General features: G+C 40.9%; 1 protein-coding gene across 1 annotated transcript; it reads right to left on the bottom strand.

Annotated features, from left to right (window-relative positions):
* Nucleotides 1-223: 223 nt before the first annotated feature.
* TAMM41 (TAM41 mitochondrial translocator assembly and maintenance homolog) lies at nt 224-19833 on the bottom strand. Its single transcript, XM_085073063.1, has 8 exons — nt 19644-19833; nt 18219-18398; nt 16894-16986; nt 13586-13736; nt 11266-11405; nt 9034-9205; nt 6834-6896; nt 224-1499 (listed from the first exon to the last, which is right to left on the bottom strand). Exons 1-8 carry the CDS (start codon nt 19779-19781, stop codon nt 1426-1428), a joined length of 1011 nt encoding a protein of 336 aa, XP_084929189.1. The 5' UTR covers nt 19782-19833; the 3' UTR covers nt 224-1425.
* Between the last annotated feature and the right edge of the window lie 390 nt (nt 19834-20223).

The following is a 20223-nucleotide window of genomic DNA, read 5'->3' on the forward strand; positions in this document are numbered from 1 at the left end:
TTGAAAGTTTGTTTAAAGCAAGCCTGCATGAGTCATATTACATACAACAATACATTTCCTATTGTTTTTCTAAAATTTATGCTCTGAACTGCTCCCTGGAAACAATTAGCAGACAACTTCATTGTAATAATTTATTTTTTAAACTGAGATCACTAAATCAAATGTAGCTTGAGACATGGCCCTAATGACCACATAATACACAGGAAAAAACCAAACGTGCTAATCAGGAAAGATAAGTTTTATTTCCTTTTTGTACCATTAAATTGTTTTTATCATTGACATTCTCACAAGTAAAATGAAATATTGGCTCTGCTTATTTTTATTACAAAGAATTTCCCAAATTAGCAAACCCACCTGAGTCAGTGTGAAAAATATTCTATTTACAAAAGATCCTCCCAGTTTATTGCATCAGACATGCATACTGCCAGGAATGCCCATTCTTTCATGTCATGAATAATATAACATGTCATGTGAAATTCCAATTTTCTCAAGTTGAGCTAATTTAAAGAGAGCTCAAGTTTCATCTTTGTGGGCAGTATTTTCAGGGGAAAAAAGATAATCAGAGAATCAAATGATATGTGCTTTGGTTCATAATATTCCCAATTTTAAAGTGCTTTGATAGAATCTTCTGCCAAACAACACCTATTTCATAAGTCTGCCCAAGCAGATCCATGGAATTACAATTTTCCTTCCAACTCTGGCACTTGTGACAATGCTGAGCCATGAGTTGGGCATTTTCATTTCAGCCTCATGAGAGGAACACCCAATTTTATTTTTACTAAATAATATCCTTATTAAAGGATCTGACACCTGCCAAGCTGCTCATTTCTCTCCCCCACACTGAAAGTCACTGTGGCAGTTTTTTTGGATTCAGGAATGTCACACATCTGAGAAATAATTTGCTTTTCCCAAGGTTTACCCTGCAGAAGCACCCAGGAAGCACCCTCAGAGGAATTCTAAGGATGAACTTGTCAGTGCAGAAATGTCCAATGACAGTTCCATATCTACTTAACAATCAGTGGATTCTCTAGTTCAGTAAATCCCTGAAAGAATCAAATTTGGGACACTGATAATTTTGACTCTGAGGGTATTTTGGGAAGTAAAGCTAACAACACATAGAAAATGAGTGACTTTGGCTTTTAATTCATCTGTACAATCAATCATTTCTACTTAGGGTTCTTCAAAATCCAAGCTCCAATACACAGGAAAATTCATGTCAGTATTTACAGAGTATAATTCCTTTGCCCTATTGCCAACAAACCTCCCATTAAAAAAAGGTCCTATTTCATTAGTAAAACTGAGCATGTAAATCATTAGAACAGACTTCTTAAATACACTGTAATCTTCTCAAGTTTGCCAAGTCACATCTGCAAAATATTTAGAGAAAAAGTACCATTTATTTACCCATACACAGTATGTAAAGACTCAAGATGTCTTTAAGCCTCCCTTTGTCATTTTATACAATTTCTTCATGCTGTAAGTTACAGACTTCTTTGCCCCTAGAAAAGAAAAAAAAGACAAAAACAATAAAAAAATCAACATTTAGGAAGGCTGACTCAGACAGAAGGTGCTTAGTACATCAAATGAAGTATTTCCCTGGGGGAATGACAGCCTAATCCACCAGGCAGACATGCAAATAACCTTCTTGTCACAGTCAGAGCACAGTAAATAATGACACCAAAAATACTTCTAGTGCTATCAAAGCAGAGAAAATAGAACAGAATTCTGGTAAATACCATGCCATTGCACTTGGCATGCAACAAAGGCAGACAGCTCAGTTTTCAGAGATACAGCAGCATAAATGCCCCCAAGCACTTCTGAGTTTTAGATATGATGGGACTGAGGACGACTCCCACACAATTTGTAAAATGTGTCCTTGGAATTAAACAATTACTGAAGTTTTAGCAGAGATGAGCCTTCTCTTAAAGACCTAGAATAAAAAATAAAAAAAACCCACAGCCTTTTCCTGGGTTTAGTCATCCAGTATTTGGAAACTTAAAACCAAAACATTGTTAGTCTTGGCATTTCAGGGGGCTTCTGAGATCCCAGCCAGTGCAGCTACTTACTTTTCCTTCCTCCAGCTTTTTGTTTAAAAAAATCACCCCAAAACAAACAAATAAAAAACCCAACATTAAACACAGAGTGACTTTCCAGAATACAACAGTTTTATCACACCCTAGCAAATTCAGAACTGAAAAGGCAAGTTTGGATGCTGCACAAAAAGCTTCAATTTTGATACATGCATAGATTAAAAGTATAGTAGATTATCCTTCCTACAATCTTTCCTACGTTGATCTAATTGAACACCTGACAAGACTGACTAAAAATACACAGAAGGAATTTAGCCACACAATACTACAGACCAGAACACAAGGAAAGATCTGGAACAAACAGGCAACCTCAACCCAACTTTAGCCATGTGCTGCACTGGACTTCTTTCATTTTTTGGGGATGCATGGGAGTGGCAAAATAGTATTTGATTTGGAATGACCTCAAAGAAAAAAAATAAAGAAAGTAAAAGAAAGAAATCAATTAAAGATATAATATTTTAAGCGATAGATGTTCTGCCAGTAATTCAAAGTTGAGTTGCAAGAAGTCAAATGAGTAGGCAGAAATAAGGAGAGGTGAACCCTCTATTTCTGAAGGAATGTGACAGAATAAGAAGCCTCTGATAACAAATGTGCTGTACAGAATCAGCTCTGCCCTTTTCATGTCTCCAATTGCACTTGAAACTTTGCCTTTTCTAAGAAATCATCCACATATGCATTTTGAACTTACCCACATGCAACCCATATGTATGCTCCAACTTTTCCACATTTAATAGGTTTTTGTCAAAGCAAGCACACTAATGAAGTCATGACAGGCTTTTCTTTGCAGCATCTTAAATAACAAGTAAATAATCATGTAAATCCCAAAGTGCCTAACATATCTGCATGGAAATTGCACACGGAGTAACAATTCCAGCTGCAGCACAAGGCCAGGCTGAGCTGTGGCACAGCACAAATCAAAACTGGCTCCAAGCTACAAAGTCCAAACCGTGTAGCTGTGGCTTTGAAAACGCCCGAGACGCATGATCCTCTCTCATGCAGGAACTGCTCTGACAGAACGGCTGCTGCTCTGCCATTCCAATGAATCGCAGGTACTTCTGGAAGTGCAGCCCAGCACGGGGCAGTGCCAGGGCAGCACAGCGACTGCAGGACTGCGCTGAGCTGTGCTGCCACTGCAGCCTGCCACTGCAGCCTGGCACTCCCTCTGCCCCTCGCAGCAGCTCAGCACCACGGGATTGCTCTCCTGGCTCTCCTCCCCTGCACGGAGCACTCCCCGATCTCCACCCACCAGAGCCCCACGGAACGAGCTGCTCTCGCTGCTGCCCCAGCACGGGCAAAATGCAGGTTTGGCCATCCAGCTGTTCCCTAAAGCAGCCTCGGGCTGATGAGTCACAGCTGGAGTAGAAGCTAATGGTTGTAATTACGGCTCACTCTCACAAGCTGAAGCACTTGGACCACATGAAAATGTCTTCAGCTGTGAATCTGTGCCTTGGTGGTTCCACCTCCCCTTTAGATTTTCCACTATAGGACACAGAACAAAGAGCTGATGCACATGGGCCCAGGACCACAGCGTTTCAGCGTAAACACCACTCGTGTCTGGTTTTACTTAACAATCCACCATGAGCTTTTTGCCAGTGTCAGTGTTGTAAGACAGCAACTTGGCTGTAAGTCCCCCAAAGTTTGCTGGTAGATTTGCCTGGCTGCATGTCCTTTATTTCCTTTTGAAAAGGAGGACTGATGTATGCACTGCTGAAGAGCTGTCACGTAGAGCAAATAGTTATATATTTTTAATGTGTCATGCCCAGACACATGCAAACCTTGTACAGATATTTACAGTGAAGCCAGTGGTCTGCAGCATCTGCTCAGGCAGCTGATGAAGAGAGTAATTATCACCAAACCAGAGTATTTTATATGTAAGCCTGCTCCTTAAAAAAATCCTTGAATCCTTGAAAACAAATGCTATTCAGAACATTTGTGCTGACTTAAAGTATCTTGAACAAATGCTTCAACTGACGATTTAATCGGTAATATTGTATTTATAGAAAAATTTTCAAGGCTTGCAGCATTTCTTGAGCAAAATATAAAGAAGAAAAGAAGCTAAAGAAGTATCGACATCTCCTTCAGAGGAGCTAAATATAAGAGCTGCAGAGTGAGTTCCCAAAGCCCAGGCAGACTCTGGCTCTGTGGGAAAACAAATCAAACACTGGTGCCATCTCTAATGGGAAACAGAGGGGCAACCTCACCACAGACTTGAAGAAATACCCAGGCACATTTTCAAAAACTAAATAGGGCATTTAACAACAAACAAAAACACAGAGCTGGAGCCCGACTTGCAAACCACATTGGCAGAGGAAGATGAAAAAAGTTCTCTTAAATGGGTTGAAATTCTTTCTTGTGCTTGTGCTCCTTGCCAGTAATGTCAATAGCCAGGATGCCATCCCAGCACAGCTCCTGCTGATTGAACACTGAATTTAGAACCATGCTGTCCATTGCACTGCCATGCTATGGACCAGAGCAGGCATCTCACTTCACAACAGAGCTGCTGTTGTTAAGATAAAATAATCAGCTAAGGAAAACAGATTGTGTCACTCAATACACCTCAGAAAGAGTGATGGCCAGCTAATGAAAACTATTTCTTGTGCAGGCAAAGAATTTGTACAGTTACTAGGAAGAGCAATAAAAAAATCAGCTTACTAAATGCTTACTAAATGGAGCCACAGAGTTCATGAATCTTCTTCATAATTCTTTTATTTTAAGCTACTATTCTTGACATAAGCACTGCAGAAGGTCAGAGCCTTATACTTTTCCTGAAGTCTCCACTAGAAAGTGTGAAAATAGGTCTTAGGGGAACAGAATATGAGACAAGATTTGGAAAAGGAATGAAGAAAGAAATACAGCATCCTTAGGGACTGAATTTAAAGCTCCACACTTTCCTGTAAAACACATTCCTTGCCTGAGACAAGCAAATACTTCAGTGTTGGAGCCACACTTGTGTTTTCTATGGTAAATTCTGTATCCTGTGACATGGAGAGCCCCAAGAACTGGCCCAGCCAGGGCAGCAGCAGCAATGCTGCCCTAGTGATGCATTTTAAATGACGAAACCAGGATTGGAAGAAAATCTTCATTAGAAGACACTGACAGATTTAACATAAACTCGGTCATAAGTGTTTGGAGACAAATATTAAAAATAAAATAAAATAAAATAAAATAAAATAAAATAAAATAAAATAAAATAAAATAAAATAAAGGCTTTTGCTAACTTAACTAACTCCTAAAGCCACGGAGACCCATCCCTCCTCAATTCCAGGGCAGATCACACAAACATCACACCTCAGAAATACTGAGGTGACATCCCTGATCAGTGAAATGTCACTCCTGAATTCTGTCACTAGTGGTTTTGGCCAGATTCTGGCAGAAGAGTGTAAATATATTAAAAAAAAAAAAGGGCTAAACTATGCAAAAAGTTTTAAAAAAATAAAATAAATCAACTCCTCCAAGACTCCTTGTTCAAAGTGGGCTTGTGCTTGAGACAAAGGACCAAAATTGCTTTACTCTACCTGAATCAAACCACAAAAATATGTTTTCAACACTAAAACCACTAGTAGAAAATAGTTTTTAAATACAACTCTACATAACTGACTGATTAGAAGGAACCTAGAGATTGTTTAAAGTGGAGAAAAACCCACTATATATAAAGCAAAGGGCAGTTAAGACAAAGGAAAATAGAGACATTTCAGAAATAAGTAGTTTCAGGTGCACAAACCAGAAAACATGATAAAAATTACAAGTGCTACTAAAAGATGCATTAGGACCCCCCAAAGCCCCTGTACCAAGAGAGCTGTCAGTGATTTACTGCATGACACACAAAAGGAGCTAATGAGTCCCAGAGGTGATTTTCTGTCCATCAGAACAGGGGAAAAGGGAGCATAAATAATCTACACAGCTTAACTATTCCTGTTCCTACTCCTGCACTTACACAAAGAGCTTTGCCCCACAGGGCACTCAGGATAACTTGAATTCAACAGCAATAACATGTCTTTGACCCCTCCCTTCCAATTATTTTGCTCCAAAAAATCTTCTCTCCATGGATTCAGAAACTGATAAAATGAAAGCTGATGTTTCTAAAAGAGGCATTTACAATACCAGAATTCTTGACCGCTAGCTGGTCATTCTGGCAACAAACCCTACATGAAAAATGTTACCTATTTGGCTGGAAACCAGTAGAAAATAACACCTGCAGTGTGCTTAATTGATATATAGCAAAAATGGTGTCATTCAGATGGAGTTATGACTTTACTCTCCTCCAGATACTAAACAAAGTTAGGCAATAGTTTTGTCAGACGTCATTCAGTTGTATCATTTGAATGTAATTGCTTTAGTGGAAGAATTTGAAATAGGTATGAATGAGTTCAGAAAATTACTTGAGCAACTTCAAGCCTTTTTGATGCATTAGGTGCAGAACTAGTGCCCATCAACCAAATTTGGCCTGTATAGAAAATGAGATTGAACTCAGAAGTTGGTTTCTTCTTACTTTTGGGTTGTTGAGGGGTTTGTTTGTTTAGTTAAGAGTCACACAGGCTTCAGTTCCTTTCAGCATTTTGTAATTTTGCAATAGTTACAATAAAGCCTCTGCTTTAAGTGTTACTTTTATTTTCCAGGGACTGTCAATTAAACCCACAGAAGTTTATTCTTTAAACTCCTGTCACATGGCAGCACTGGGGCCCTGTCATTTTTCCTTTGTGAAATCAGCAGGGCCATGCTGACAGAAGTCACACACATTCTTACCAGCTGTCAGGATGGTTTTAGCACTCTGCACTATACTGGAGGGTCTCACAATTCCTGAAATGCCTGCAGAGGGAAAAGCACACAGATGTTACTCATCTTAGCACTTGTGTGGAGATTTTTTTTTACCCCACACTATTCACAAGTTAAATATTGTTCCACTTATGCAATCAAGCCAGCCTGAAAGTAGAACACACACTTACACTGAGAAAGTTTGTTTCTGCTCTGCTTTGTCATACTAATTAAAAATATTCTTTAAATTATTTTAAATTATTTTGTATACAACATACTGAAAAAACCCCAAATCAATACTAAAACAGACAACAAACAGTAGCAATTGATCAAATAATTTTATTTAGTGCTCCCATTAGTTCTCTCCTAAGATGATCAATCACAAAGGATTCACAGCTGTTTCATCTGAGTGCTGGTAAATTAACATTCTAGAGCAGAACAAATTATACTCCCTGTTTACTTCAACATGAAATTGGGATTTGGCACTTCTCTGATCAAGCAGAGATACCTCTATTGTGCAGTGCTTGCCTGGCTTTTCTAAATTACCAGCTTTTGGAGATAAGGATTGTTTACCACTTTGCACTGTGGCACATTCAGTTCTTGCTCTCCAGTGGTTCTCAGGTAATAACAGAAAAATATGTAAAACCTTAAAACTTTTTGGTCAGAACTATTAAGTTATATTTGTTCTAATATATATAAAAACATATTGATACGTACAAAACTACTGCACACCACTAAATACTTTTAAAAAGTAGAAATTCAGCAGTCTGAGTTAGCCTTCCAAGCTGAAAGACTGTTCTGCACTGACCACTTAGAATATAATTTCAAATATTTTTAAGTTCTTCTTTCAAAGCTACTTCCATAATGAAGAACAAAGCTTAGCGTAGTCCATGTAAAAGTAAGGACACAATATTCCTCTGGAAAATCATCTGAGGGGTAAGAATAGGGAAGGGAAAGGAACAAATCACGTTGATGTAACAAAATATCTTGGGACAACGCAATTCAGCTTGAGTAATCAGCTTTGTCTTGTAGGATTCCCAAATGGCTTGTCCTGGCCTTTACCCAGATCAATGAATTAGGAAAATCCTTTGGCCACAAAAGTGAAAGAACATCTTGATTTGTTCTCCTAAAGAGATTTTAAACTGCTGGGCCTGAGCAGATCAGTGCAGTGCTGGATCCTGCACTGCCGCTCCCTGTGCAGTCACAGCTGGGCCTGCCAGACCCCCCAGAAATACACCCCAAGGATAATGAGCTCAGGCTGGCTGACTCAGAGCTCCAGGACTGCATCCCCTGCTCCCAGCTTCAGCTTTTATCCTGCTTTTGAATCCCATGACTGCTGCAGCCCAGCACAGAAGGTGCCATGAAAGAACTGGACACCTCAATGTCCACGTGCAGTTCATCCTACGCTGCCATGGAGAACTGCAACACTCAGGAGCTTTATTTCCCCCCAAAAAAATCAGTCTGAGAGCTCCCTCAGCATTTGGTTAGTGCCTAGTGGCTCCCAGGCATCTAGGGAAGTTTTGCTGTGCTCAGGGAGCTTGCAAAATTTGCTACCTAGAACAGAAAATATGTCAAGTTCTTAAAATACACAAAGGACTCCAAGTACTAAACTTTCTCATTTTCCTGCAGTGTACCAGAACGTTGGTGTCTGCAGCATCAGCTTTAACTTGCTCATATGACATAATCTTGCCTCAGAGCAGTTGCGCTGATGAGAAGCACCTCAGCCTTTTCCCTCCAAGCTGCAGTTCTGTGCCAGAGCTCACATGTCTGGGCTAACCACGATGACTGGGAAGGGTAATGTCAGCAAGTCAGAAAATGACCTCAGCCTTGCAATGGATGACTGGGAGGATATAAAGCTTAATATTTTTATGAAGTTTTGCCTGAAGATGGAAGCATCAGAGTCAGGTGGTTTAAGCAGGCCACACTATTCCCTAAATGCTGCTTCTTTCAGGACCCAAACCAAAACATATCTTCCCATAGCACTTGGAATGCTATTTGCTAGTATTTCAGATAATCTGTTTGCAACCAAACAAATCCAAACCCAGGCTTTTAGGAATGTATTTCACGATTAATTTCCTGGATTTTTTCACCCTTCTCTTTAAATCATCCTTTCAAAATAGAAGAACATATACCATAGATTTGTGTATCTCTCATGTCGTAAAGGAGATTACAGACATTGGTCCAGACCTACCTTGATGCACCACAAATCCACAGTCAGGGTCATGGGCAACTTGCAGTAAAATTTCTTCCACATCTCTGTTCTTTCCAGGAGGGTTTACCAGAGCAGTTATCTTTTGTTGTAGAGTCTTTGGCAAAGCCATAAGCTGTGTAAATTGACCTTCTGGACTTTTATCAATCTGAAAGTTATTAAAATAAGACATTAAAAACCTTCAGTTCTCTTTTTTTTTAAAAAAGTCAGAAAATTGACCTCTGATAAATATCTCACAGAACCTGATCCCTTTCACTGACAAAAGTCATTGACAATGCTAACAAAAACTTCCCAAGCAAAGGGAAATGCAGGATCTCAGCTCTCAACCTGAAGGGTTTTTATTCAAGGGATGACACACATGATGTTGCTGTGTCTGCATGTAAGTTTTCATTGAAACTGTATCATTCCTGTTGTATCCGATTTCCTTTGGAAACATAAGAACATTACAGTAAAAAAAAAGTTCCCAAAAGACCACTTAGCTGAGTATCTTCTGCCTGATTATAATCAAACTGCAGACATACACACATTTCAAGTTTAGTTTGAAAACCATTTTCTCTGCTTTAAACTCCAAACCACATCTGGTTTGTGTAATTTGAAGAAAACATTCATCCCACATTTTCCAATCTAAATCAGAAATTCAACGACCCTTTTTTTTAATACAGTGATACCAACAAGCAGGCCTGTACAGATTGATCCAAAATGTAATGCAGGATGGGGCAGAGCTCTCCAAAAGTGGAGGAAAATCTGAAGAGCTCCATTCCTCCCACACAAGGTTTTAGGCACTTCGTGGAGACATCAGACAGGAGTCTGGTTGCCCTCTCCACTCCCTTTTGTGAGTGTGGAGAAAATGATCTCCAGATGAGTCAGCCACCAGCTACAGAGGCAGCCGACAGAGCAGCTCTGAGCATTGTGTGGGAGGAATCCATGCCTGAACCAAAGCTCTGAGAACTGAGGCTGCCTTCCCTCGGTGCTGAGGAGCCTTTGAAGAGAGAGTTTGCTCTGTAGCTCTGCATATCCTGGAGAAGGGGATTCCACTCTGTGTTAAACTGCACCCACAGCGGCAGTCAGCCACCTCAGGCTGGGGAATAACTGCCAATAAACAGAGGAAGGTGCAAGCAATAAAAGTATTAAAGCACTTTGCTTCAAATCACCAGGAAAATGAGGGCATTTAATCAACAGTCTGCATGACTATTATGGGATTATGGACAGATTTATTATCCAACAATATATCTGCAGTATGATACCAGGATTTGTTTAAAGGTAAAACAACAGGGAGTTTTTTCTTGAAGAAAGTATTACTAATTCTCTCCCAAATTCATTTAAATACTGCTTCCTCTAAACTGTTCAAAAGCAATAAGAAAACACAGAGGCAGCTGCAGCATAATACAGATTTGCCTATGCTTTATCCCAAAGCATTGCAGTAAAATCGTTTACTGTACTCAAGCCTGTAGTTAAATCAATTTCTAACAAAGACACATCCTAAAAGGTGGCATTTGGGAGATAATTACCAAGGTTGAGGATAAAGAGATACCCATATCCATGAGACAACTGATGCTATTTGTAAGAAGTTTATATCACACTTGAATATTCACACAGGGACATGCAGATTACCAGAGGACAAATTGCTACTGGCTGGGGCATCTCTCCCCTAACTGCAATGTTACACCAGAAAGATGGAATTTGAAATACTGGTCATTCTGGATTTTCCAAAAATTAAGGAAAAAATGGTTTTGTATGGGTATTAATGCCAGAATTTCAGTTAGGTTTAGTCAGCTGATCTTCATAACTAGCACTTGATGAGGTTTTTTGTGAGATGTAGTTTTTGATTGCAGAAAGTTGCACCTCTGAGTTACAGCCTAATGTCTCTAACACAAACCATCTGTTTATTCCTCACTTCCTAGACTCTTGTTTCCATATGGAAGTCATTAGAACACACATTTTACAGTGATCTGCTCTGGTTCCCTTGCTGGGTCTAGTTCTGTGCCCATGCTCAGAGAAAATGAGCAGTAGTTCCTACATATGCAGAGACTGGTATTTAAGGCAAATCCTCTGGTTGCAGAATTAACTAAACAACAGAAACATAACAAAGAGCAAGTACAGAGACTACAGCTGCTCTCCTTGGTGCATGGCATAACTCCTGCCTTCTGTCAGTGTGATAAAGCACTTCCACTGGCTTGCTTTGAAACTGTTTAGAAGGAGAACACTTGCCTCTAGCCTTCCCAGATGGTGCTTGTACACCACTTGAGGGCAGTCCTGGAGTATGTTACTGTACAGCTTCTGGAAATGGGCAACGTTGGGTTTCACTATGTTCTGCACTTTGGATTTGTCTTCTCCTATTATCATTCTGAAATCACCTAGGCAGGAAAAGAAAGAGTTAAACCATTAGGAAAAACCCAACACACAGAGGAGAATATAACAGAAACCAACATAGCACAAAGCCATCACCTCAAACTCTATTCTCCAACTCTACCAATGCCTATATCATCTACAGTAAGGTTCACCTTCAAAGAGTCAAAAAACCCCTTCATATACCTTCAAGCACAGAAAATATGTCCTTGAAGGCCCATATTGGCCCCTGCTGTAATGTTATGTCATCAGCCCACATGTCCACTTTTTCACTTGGACAACAAAACAATTCCAGCTGTCAAGCAGCAGTAACAGTTACATTCTGTGCAACCATACATCAGTTTCAACAATCACTAAACAAGTTGCCCAGTCCTAATACATTGTATCCACAAGCAAAGAAGCTGAAATTTTCCAGTATTGAGAGGAAATAATTTGCATTAACTCTGCACTCCAAGGGCAGTACCTGGAGTTCAGCTAATGGCAGTCACAGTAAGATCACTGCATCACTTTTTCCTTTTAGCCATGTACTGTGTTAGTAGTTTCAAAAAGAAATTCCTTTTAACACCACTGTTACATTACTGGCCTTTACACTTTCTTTTCTCCTACATGACTGAAGAGTTTCAAAGAGAATAAGTGAAAAGCCAGTCAGACTGTATTAAAGCATTCCACTACCTCTGTTAGGTACTAGCTTGGCTGCCTCCTGGATTTCCAGCCAGCAGTTAGATGCTCAGCAGAGCTTGTATCAACAACCAAAATCCTGAATCAATTCCTTTTCCCACTTCCCACATTCAGGAGATAAATGTTGAAAGGTGGCAACTTGCTAGCCTTCCTTGGTTTATTCCAGTTTATGCCAAGCCCCAAAACAAACACTTCGCATATAAATGGTACTGACTCTGCTCCCAGAAAATGCAGGAAAAAATAAAGGATAAACATTTTCTAAATTAAAGCATGAACAACTCTTTTCAGCAGTCTCCAAGGAGACTGATTAGAGTAACACATAAAATCAGTTTTGTCTACTAGTACAGCCTCTGAAAGACTTAACAAAATGGCAGCAAAATAAAATATCCACTTTTTCTTGAACACTCCTAACTGGGAGCTGTATTGCTTCAGCTTTGTTCACACAGCACAGCCAGTCTCTGCATTTTACTGATTTTTGTTTAATTGCACTGTCTCAAAGAATGTATAAAAAGGTGTCTTGGTCACTGCTGCCCACCAAGAATCCAATGCCACTGCTGGACAGGTTTCAGGTGGGCAGATAAGCAGCAAACATCCCTGCTGGCAATCCCACTGTCAGCACTCTCTTCCTGTTGCTTTAAACACGCAACAATTCAGAAAAGAATTGCTATGAAAAAGCAAATTGCAATCTGAACTGCCCTGAGAAGTGTTACATAAAACAGTAACACACCTAATTACAGCCAAGCTGCAGCTTACACCCCCCTGTGCTTTCTTTAAAAGCCACACTTGTGTTTCTGTAGGAGCAAAGGAAGTGCTGTGTAAAGTACAACTCCAAACAAAATTGTTCATTGTAATTTCTGTAAGAATGTCCACATTTAAAAAGCAATGCTGAGCTGAACTGTAACAATTACATCTTATATTGAAGAGCCATTTGCAGAAATTTCTTCAATCTTTTTCCCTACCGATTTCCTAACTAACCACTAAAAAAAAAGAAACTGAACAAATACCAACCAACACAAGGAGTGTTAAATGCACACGGAAGAATCGTAATCTGGATCTTTAAGTTAACTAAATAAGATCCTTAGACACAGCACGCTCAAAAAGACATGACAAGGTATGAGTCAGACTATCAGATGACTCAACACTGCACTGAGTGGAAAGAAAAATTTTTTTTCCCAAGGTTTTGAAACATTACACCAAAATACAATCCATGCGAACAGAAGAGAACCCACATTATTTCATCATATCCAATCACTCACTCTTAGCTGCTCATAAATCAGGCAGGTATAAGCAGCTTTGCTGATGTACCTACCCCTATTTCCTGTGAATAAGCCCAATTAGTGTTTTGGAGCTGTTATGTAAGCCACCATTCCGACAGAATTTTTGGTGCATGCAGCAGTGCAGGGCCAAAGCAAGAAGGCAGATGATTTATCACACATGAGACTTCCAACTGTGGTACAACAGCTCCAACTACAGCTTCTCTCCTCAGCCACTTCAGACCCCACACACTCACCAGAGTAGGAAAGTCCTGCAATCTGCATGTAAAGATCCTCTTCAGAGAAGCTCTCTGGCAGCATGAGGAAGGCTGCTGTGACTGCACTCTTCAGGTTGCTGACAAGAGCAGCTTGCAGCTTGCTGTTCTCATTCTGGGCCAGGATTTTCACCTGGAAAAGCAGAACCGTTGGAAGCAAGACTTCAGGGAAGTGCTACTGAAGATGAAACTAGAAATGATATTTATTTATCCTGCTGGACTGAGTAAGAAATTAATTTAAGATTAGATCTTATTATTATGGTGCAGTAAGTACTAGAGTATTCCCTTTCATTTACACCATGTGAGAGAGAGGAACATGTTTTTAAGAATTAACAGTCTGGTAGAAAATGCTGTTTTTACACACAGGTTTGGAATTGCTATATGCAACAGACATCAGCTGATCTCTGAAGAATTAGTCACCTTTTCATAAATTTAAGATTAATCAAAACAGGAAATATGAATGCATCAACAGAAATACTTGTGATTATGTGATTATGCAGTAAGAAAAAAAGACTACTTTCTTACTGAAAGAGAACAGAGCACCAGACAGAGGTAACTTTTCTTATTCATCTTCATTTTTTTTATTTTAATAGAAGACTCCCCTATCAAAGGCTTCAAGTAGTTTCTCAGACATGAGTTGTCCTAGAAGAAGCAGAGTTTTATTTTTGCTCTTTGCATGGGAAGAATGTGAACTCAAGGGGATCTTCACACATCCATAAAGAACAGATCACTTGAGTGCCTCTACACACCACAGAAAGTGTTTCTTTTGAGGAAACATTGAAACTGTTCAAGACCAACTACAGAATCCAATCACCTAGGATATGGAAATGTACTGGAATAAGATGCAGATGTTTGGTAAGAACTGAAGATAGAGACACACTGTTATGAACATCAGGCAGATGAAGGCAGCCTGGTTTAGGAGATGGATAACTATGCACTTCCAGAAACAACTCCCCTAGGAATACCTGCTTGGTGTGAGTTTGGCTCTTTCAAGTATTCTGGCTAAGCAATACTGCCTTGCTTACAAAAGGCAGTTTTTTAAATATCTGTCTACTCTGCAATAGCTTAACATGCAAACCCACTGGCCATTATGAACAAAGGTATCTCCCTTGATTTTTCTCCCCAAAAGCCCCTTCACACACAAATGAGTTGCAGCACTACTTGGAATTCTTCCCCCCCATACAACCTGAAACAGCTAAGGAACCCTGTCGAGTAACTGTTTTTCTTCAGCAATGTGAATACCCTGCTAATGAAGGGGAAAACCAAACAAAACCAAACCCAGTTTCACTAAAGAAAGCAGGAGACTCAGACTTATCTGCTTGTATTGACAATTCTCCTTGTAGAAAGGACACTGGCAAAGCAATGTCATGGGCAGCCAATACTGCATTCGGTATGAATCCATACCTTTCAGTTATGGAAAAATCTTTAAGAGGCATAAAACTGGAATAATATCTCTTTCTGATATGGTATTGGATACAACAGGCAGCTTGTTTCCATCATTCTGACTAAATCATGGATTTGTCTGACAGCAAATCTATATGATAGTCTGGAATTGGTCCAAGGGGGTTTTCTGAAGGATGTTTTCCCTTCTTTAATTTTTAAAATGAAGAGTTCACTGTACAAGCAAACCTTTCATAATTCCACCTAACTTCTCCTGCCATTTTTTTTGGTATTTTTTAGCATTAGAGTGAAAGACAATGATAAAACACTTTCCAGAGTAAACGATATTTTCTTGAAAAGTGTGGGAGAATCTTACTGGGCTTGGAGCAACACAGTCCAGTGGAAGATGCTCAGCACAGGGGGTTGAAACAAGATGAGCTTTAAGGTCTCCCTACTCAAACCATTCTGGTATCTTACAATACAGAGTTGGCCAAAAAAGATTCAATAACTAAGACAGGCTGGTCATGAGGATAAATCAATATTTAAAATCTCATCAACCAATTCACTTCCATCTGTGTTCATAACTCGCTGCTACAAGGAAATCTAAGGAAAGTCAGAACAGAAAAATCTGTGGCACCCCAAACAGTCACATGGAAGTATCAGCAGGTTATGGACATGTTAAGGACACCACAGTTACAGCCTTATAAAATGTGAAACTCAGTGGAGATGCTGTTTCTCCTCATGGAAGACCCCAGCCTCACCTTAATGAAGCAAAACCTACCTCCTCCTTTTCTAAAAATCCCCCCTAATATAAAGCAGTTTTTAGTCAAAGGAAAAATAATATGCCAGGCTTCAAAATATGAACACCTGAAACAGTGATAGCATTTATGAAAAAATTTTCAACAGTTCAGAGAGCTCCAAATCTCCCAGGAAGTCATAGTACAATAATTATCACCCTGGTACAACAAGGATGGATATTGATTCTTGGGGTAAATCTGAAAGAGCACCAAAGTTAAGGAAGGCTTTTTCAGAGTACAGAGAACTTATATTCACTGTACCATGTCACAAATCAAAGCAGCAGCAAATGCAGTTACACTGAAAATAGCTATTCACTATTCACTCCTGATGACATTTAGAATTCTTCCTTCAGTTATCTTTCTCAATGTATGAAGTTTCATTCTTGACAAAGATAACAGCTGCTCTAACCTGGATCATTGCTGTAATATGTCTCTGGAGATAAAGCCAGTAGTCTGAGACAATCTATTCAAACTTTCACTCCAAATCTTTTCGTTAAAAGCATAATTAACTTCTGCTCCAAGAAGAGATTGCTCCTCCAATTCTTCTCCTCCCCTCCTAACAAATTTTCTCTTAGCACTGCTGCCATCTGCTGAAAGCACATCGAGTCAGGCACAAGGGGGAAAGCAAAGACCTCTTCTTTATGACCCAAATATGGAGGAGAAAAACCAACATGCAGAGCCCATGGTTCAATCGATTATGAACCAGACAGTAACTGCCCAGCAAAGCAGCTTTCATCTCTAAAGATTCCATTCTTTATCTGTGTTAAATTTTGGCCACCCCTATAATCTGTTATAAAAGGCAAATAATACATTTAACATTAAAGGGACTTGGCATTAATAGAGTCCAGTTATTCAAGATTTACTACAGACAGAAAACTGTTATTAATATACTCACCTTTAGAGGTCCTTTCCACAGAACACAGAACATCATAAAGAACTACATTTCACCTCCTTTCTGAGAGATTATCCCTCTAGGGCTCCACGCCTAAATCAGGGCAGATTATTTGTGCAGTACTGATGCACAGATCCCTAACAGATAAAGTTCAAACTCCAACTGATCATTTCCCAGCCCTGTAATTTCCTGCATTTCCAGAGAGAAAAGTAAACAGTTACCGGCTTTTGTAGGCGCCCAGCGACATAAAGAGTTTTCCAGTGAAATAAATCCTCAATCAGGGCATCAGTGCTAATCACTCCATATTTTATCATCTGGAAAAAACAAAGCAAAAGGAAGGCTTTTGTAAAAAAACTACACCTGCAGCATTTTCCCTACATGAAACTTACTACTTGCTATAACTGTCATTAATTCTAAGGAACAAATACCTCCAATAAAAAACTGGGTGCATAATAGGAAAACATTTTTATGTTTTAATTAACACAGGAGGTGAAAGAAAAATCTCCTATTTACAGGCAAATATTACATGTTGGAATAATACACAGTATCCTTTATGATATTGAAAAAACTCATGGAATTGTTCGTCAGACACCTAAATTAAAACCCCAAGACATTCAATGTGTATTTTTATTGGGAGGTTGGTTTGTACCAAGAAGTTTTTTCTTTTGCTCTTTGATGTTAGGAAAAAACATTGTGGCTTATTTTATGTGCCTGGAAAAAAGATGGGACTTTCAACAGTTTGTTACCAATCTGCACCACCTGAATTTGCAAAGGTTATCACCACAGCAAGGCAGTCAGCTCCAGAATTTCTGGGTAACAAAGGACCATAGACTGTGATATGGCTGAGTCTTTACAGATTAGGGCATAAAGAGCCAAGAATACAATGTCATGGCAAAGACCACTGGTCCTTCAGCTGAAATCCCAAATCCCTTCTGACATCAGGCAAATAAAGTTTAAACCCCAAAATCTCATGCAGAGGCAAGAACACCAAGACTGCCGGAGTGTTTCCCTCCCTCCTCCTTACCAAACACACAGCTGCAGGAACAGGACTTGCTGGACAAGGACCACTCACCAGAATTATTAATTACACCCAAGCCTCACAGGTCAGGATGTTAGACACCACACAACACAAATATCCATTCCAGCTTGCTGTGTTGCAACTTGCATTTCAGATAAAACAAACAGTAGGAGTCCACTTTGCTGTTACTACATGGCTAACTGCTAAAATTAAGCACCACCAAAAGTTTACCCCCACCAAAACTGGCAGACAGCAAATGGTAAAGAATATAAATCCAGTTCCTGAAGAGCTTTAGATGCAAGTTTCAAGCAGAGCTCACATTTTTAAGGTGCAAGACCAGCTGCTCTGTTTTTTTAATTAAAATGCTGTTAGTGAAGCAGTTTGAGACATAAATATTGAAGATACCACGAGTTAGTCTACAATTACAACCTGCAATATTTGCTTCCTGAATTCTGCTTTAAGCTAATCATTTTAATACTTCACAGATATAAACACTTGACTTAATTCACTCAGACTGCTTGTACTTACCCTGCCATTGCACGGCACTAACGTGTTGTAGTAAATTCCTGCTCCATATTTCTGTATGGTAGTTATCTGTTTGGGCCCAAAAAATTTTAGGAAGGAATAATGACTCCTGTTCTTCAACAAGTTTGTCATATGCCAGGTCATAGCATCATCAACAGCAAACACGAAGTCCAGCATATTGTTCTGAGGAAAACAGAAAGAGTGGTGGGGATTATACCTCACCACGATAATTTAAGATATACACAGTATCAAACTTCCAGCTAATCATTCTTCATGAGGAAAAAATAAAAATAATACTCCAAACATAAGTATTAATGTCAGATCATGTTCAAAGGTTCTGATGAAGACACAAGGTTCTTATCAGCCTATCAGACAGTCCAAAATTTTTCCTGGCCATGACCAAAGCTCAACCCTCGAAAAGAGGGGAGCAGGTGTAAGATCTCCACTACCCTAATTCACAGCTCAGAAGAATAGCTTTCAGTGCTAATGAACAGCACTTTTGACAATTTTCAAGGCCATGAAGGGGGGGATGTGAGCAGATAAAGGCACCAGCCGAGAGCCGGCAGCAAGGAACTGCGTTTCTAGCATATTCCTTTCTAGTGTATTCCTTTGCTTTTATCAACAAAACAGCCCAGACTCCAAAGACTTCTAACCTACAGTGCATGCAGTGTTTCTCTTCTAGAGAAACCAGCACACACATTGCTTGCACACAGAAAGGCTGAAAGCTCAAAACTCGTACCTACAGCAAACTGCTGTTTGCAGTGGTGTTGCTTCAAATCCACCAGGACTGCTCTCTGTGCCTTATCAACTGTGGGCAGCGTTTTAGCTAACTCATTAATACTACTAAAAATATAATCTCTTTGTTCCGTTCTTTCCCCATTCTTTTGTGTGAAGATGATATGCTGGGAGAGCTCTGGAGTTCTTATTATCCTGTTTTTCTTTTCCCAGAAACGTGACACATTTCAAGTCATACTTTTGGGGAGTGCTTCCCAGTCGAGCCATAATGAGCAATACTATGGATTGACAATTTTAAAAAGGTTGAACACATAAACAAACACACACAAAATAAAAATAAACATTCTTTCCAAGCTGTTGGCCCTCAGACGATGAGGAAGCCCCCAGAGTGCCATTTCAGTGCGGCACTATAGCTTAAATTCCCCTCACACGGTGCACAGCAGGTCGGACAAGCTGTGATAGCTCCCTCTAAAAGCAGGTTCAAAACACACAGTCTGCACACTGGGCTGAAAGGCGACCCCGAGCCTCCCTCAGTGCCAACCCCAGTGCCGGGAGCACCCCGGGCAGCCCCCGGCCGGACCGCACACCGCCCCGCCGCTGTTCCCCGGCGATCCGGATCCTCGCCTCGCCGCTCACACGCCGCAGGGCCGGAGGGCTCCGGCACCCGGAACGCCGCGGGGCCCGAGCGCTCACCTCGCCCTGCTCGGCCGAGGCGCCCGCCTGCCGGAACACCCCGGAGCCGTAGGCGAAGGCCAGGCTGAGCTCCTGCGGGAATTGCGCCAGGACCCGCCGGAACTTCACGGCCGAGCTGGACAGCACGGGCAGCGCCATGGCCCCGGCCCCGGCCCCGGCCCCGGCCCCGGGCCCGCCCGGCCCGCCCAGCGGCGGCACGACAGGCCGCGGCAGGGAGATCCGCGCTGCGCCCCCTGCAGCCCGGCGAGGGCATGGCGGGCTCTGCGGCGCCAGCAGCGGCTGGGCGGGCCGCGGGGCGCTGACAGGGACCCGCTCGGCGTCCCCTCAGGGTGTCCTGAGTGCTCCCCTCCCAGTCCCCTCAGGATCCCCTCAGTGTTTCCCTCAGTGCTCTCCTCAGTGCTTCACTCAGTGCTCCCCTCAGGATCCCCTCAGTGTTTCCCTCAGTGCTCTCCTCAGTGCTCCCCTCAGGATCCCCTCAGTGTTTCACTCAGGATCTCACGGTCCCCTCAGGATCCTCTCACTACTTCATTCAGGATCCGCTCAGCACTCCCCTCAGCACTCCTTTCAGGCTTCCCTGAGG

Source organism: Lichenostomus cassidix, chromosome 12 (genome assembly GCF_008360975.1).
Source record: "Lichenostomus cassidix isolate B80296 chromosome 12, HeHo_3.0, whole genome shotgun sequence".
Lineage (NCBI taxonomy): Eukaryota > Metazoa > Chordata > Aves > Passeriformes > Meliphagidae > Lichenostomus > Lichenostomus cassidix.

Coding starts and splice junctions, on each gene's coding strand:
- TAMM41 (XM_085073063.1), bottom strand. CDS start 19,781: ATGGCGCTGCCCGTGCTGTCCAGCTCGGCCGTGAAGTTCCGGCGGGTC. Junction 16,987..18,218: donor TAGTGCCGTGCAATGGCAGG/GTAAGTACAAGC, acceptor TGTTTTTTCCAG/ATGATAAAATATGGAGTGAT. Junction 9,206..11,265: donor ACAAGCACCATCTGGGAAGG/CTAGAGGCAAGT, acceptor TATTTTAATAAC/TTTCAGATTGATAAAAGTCC.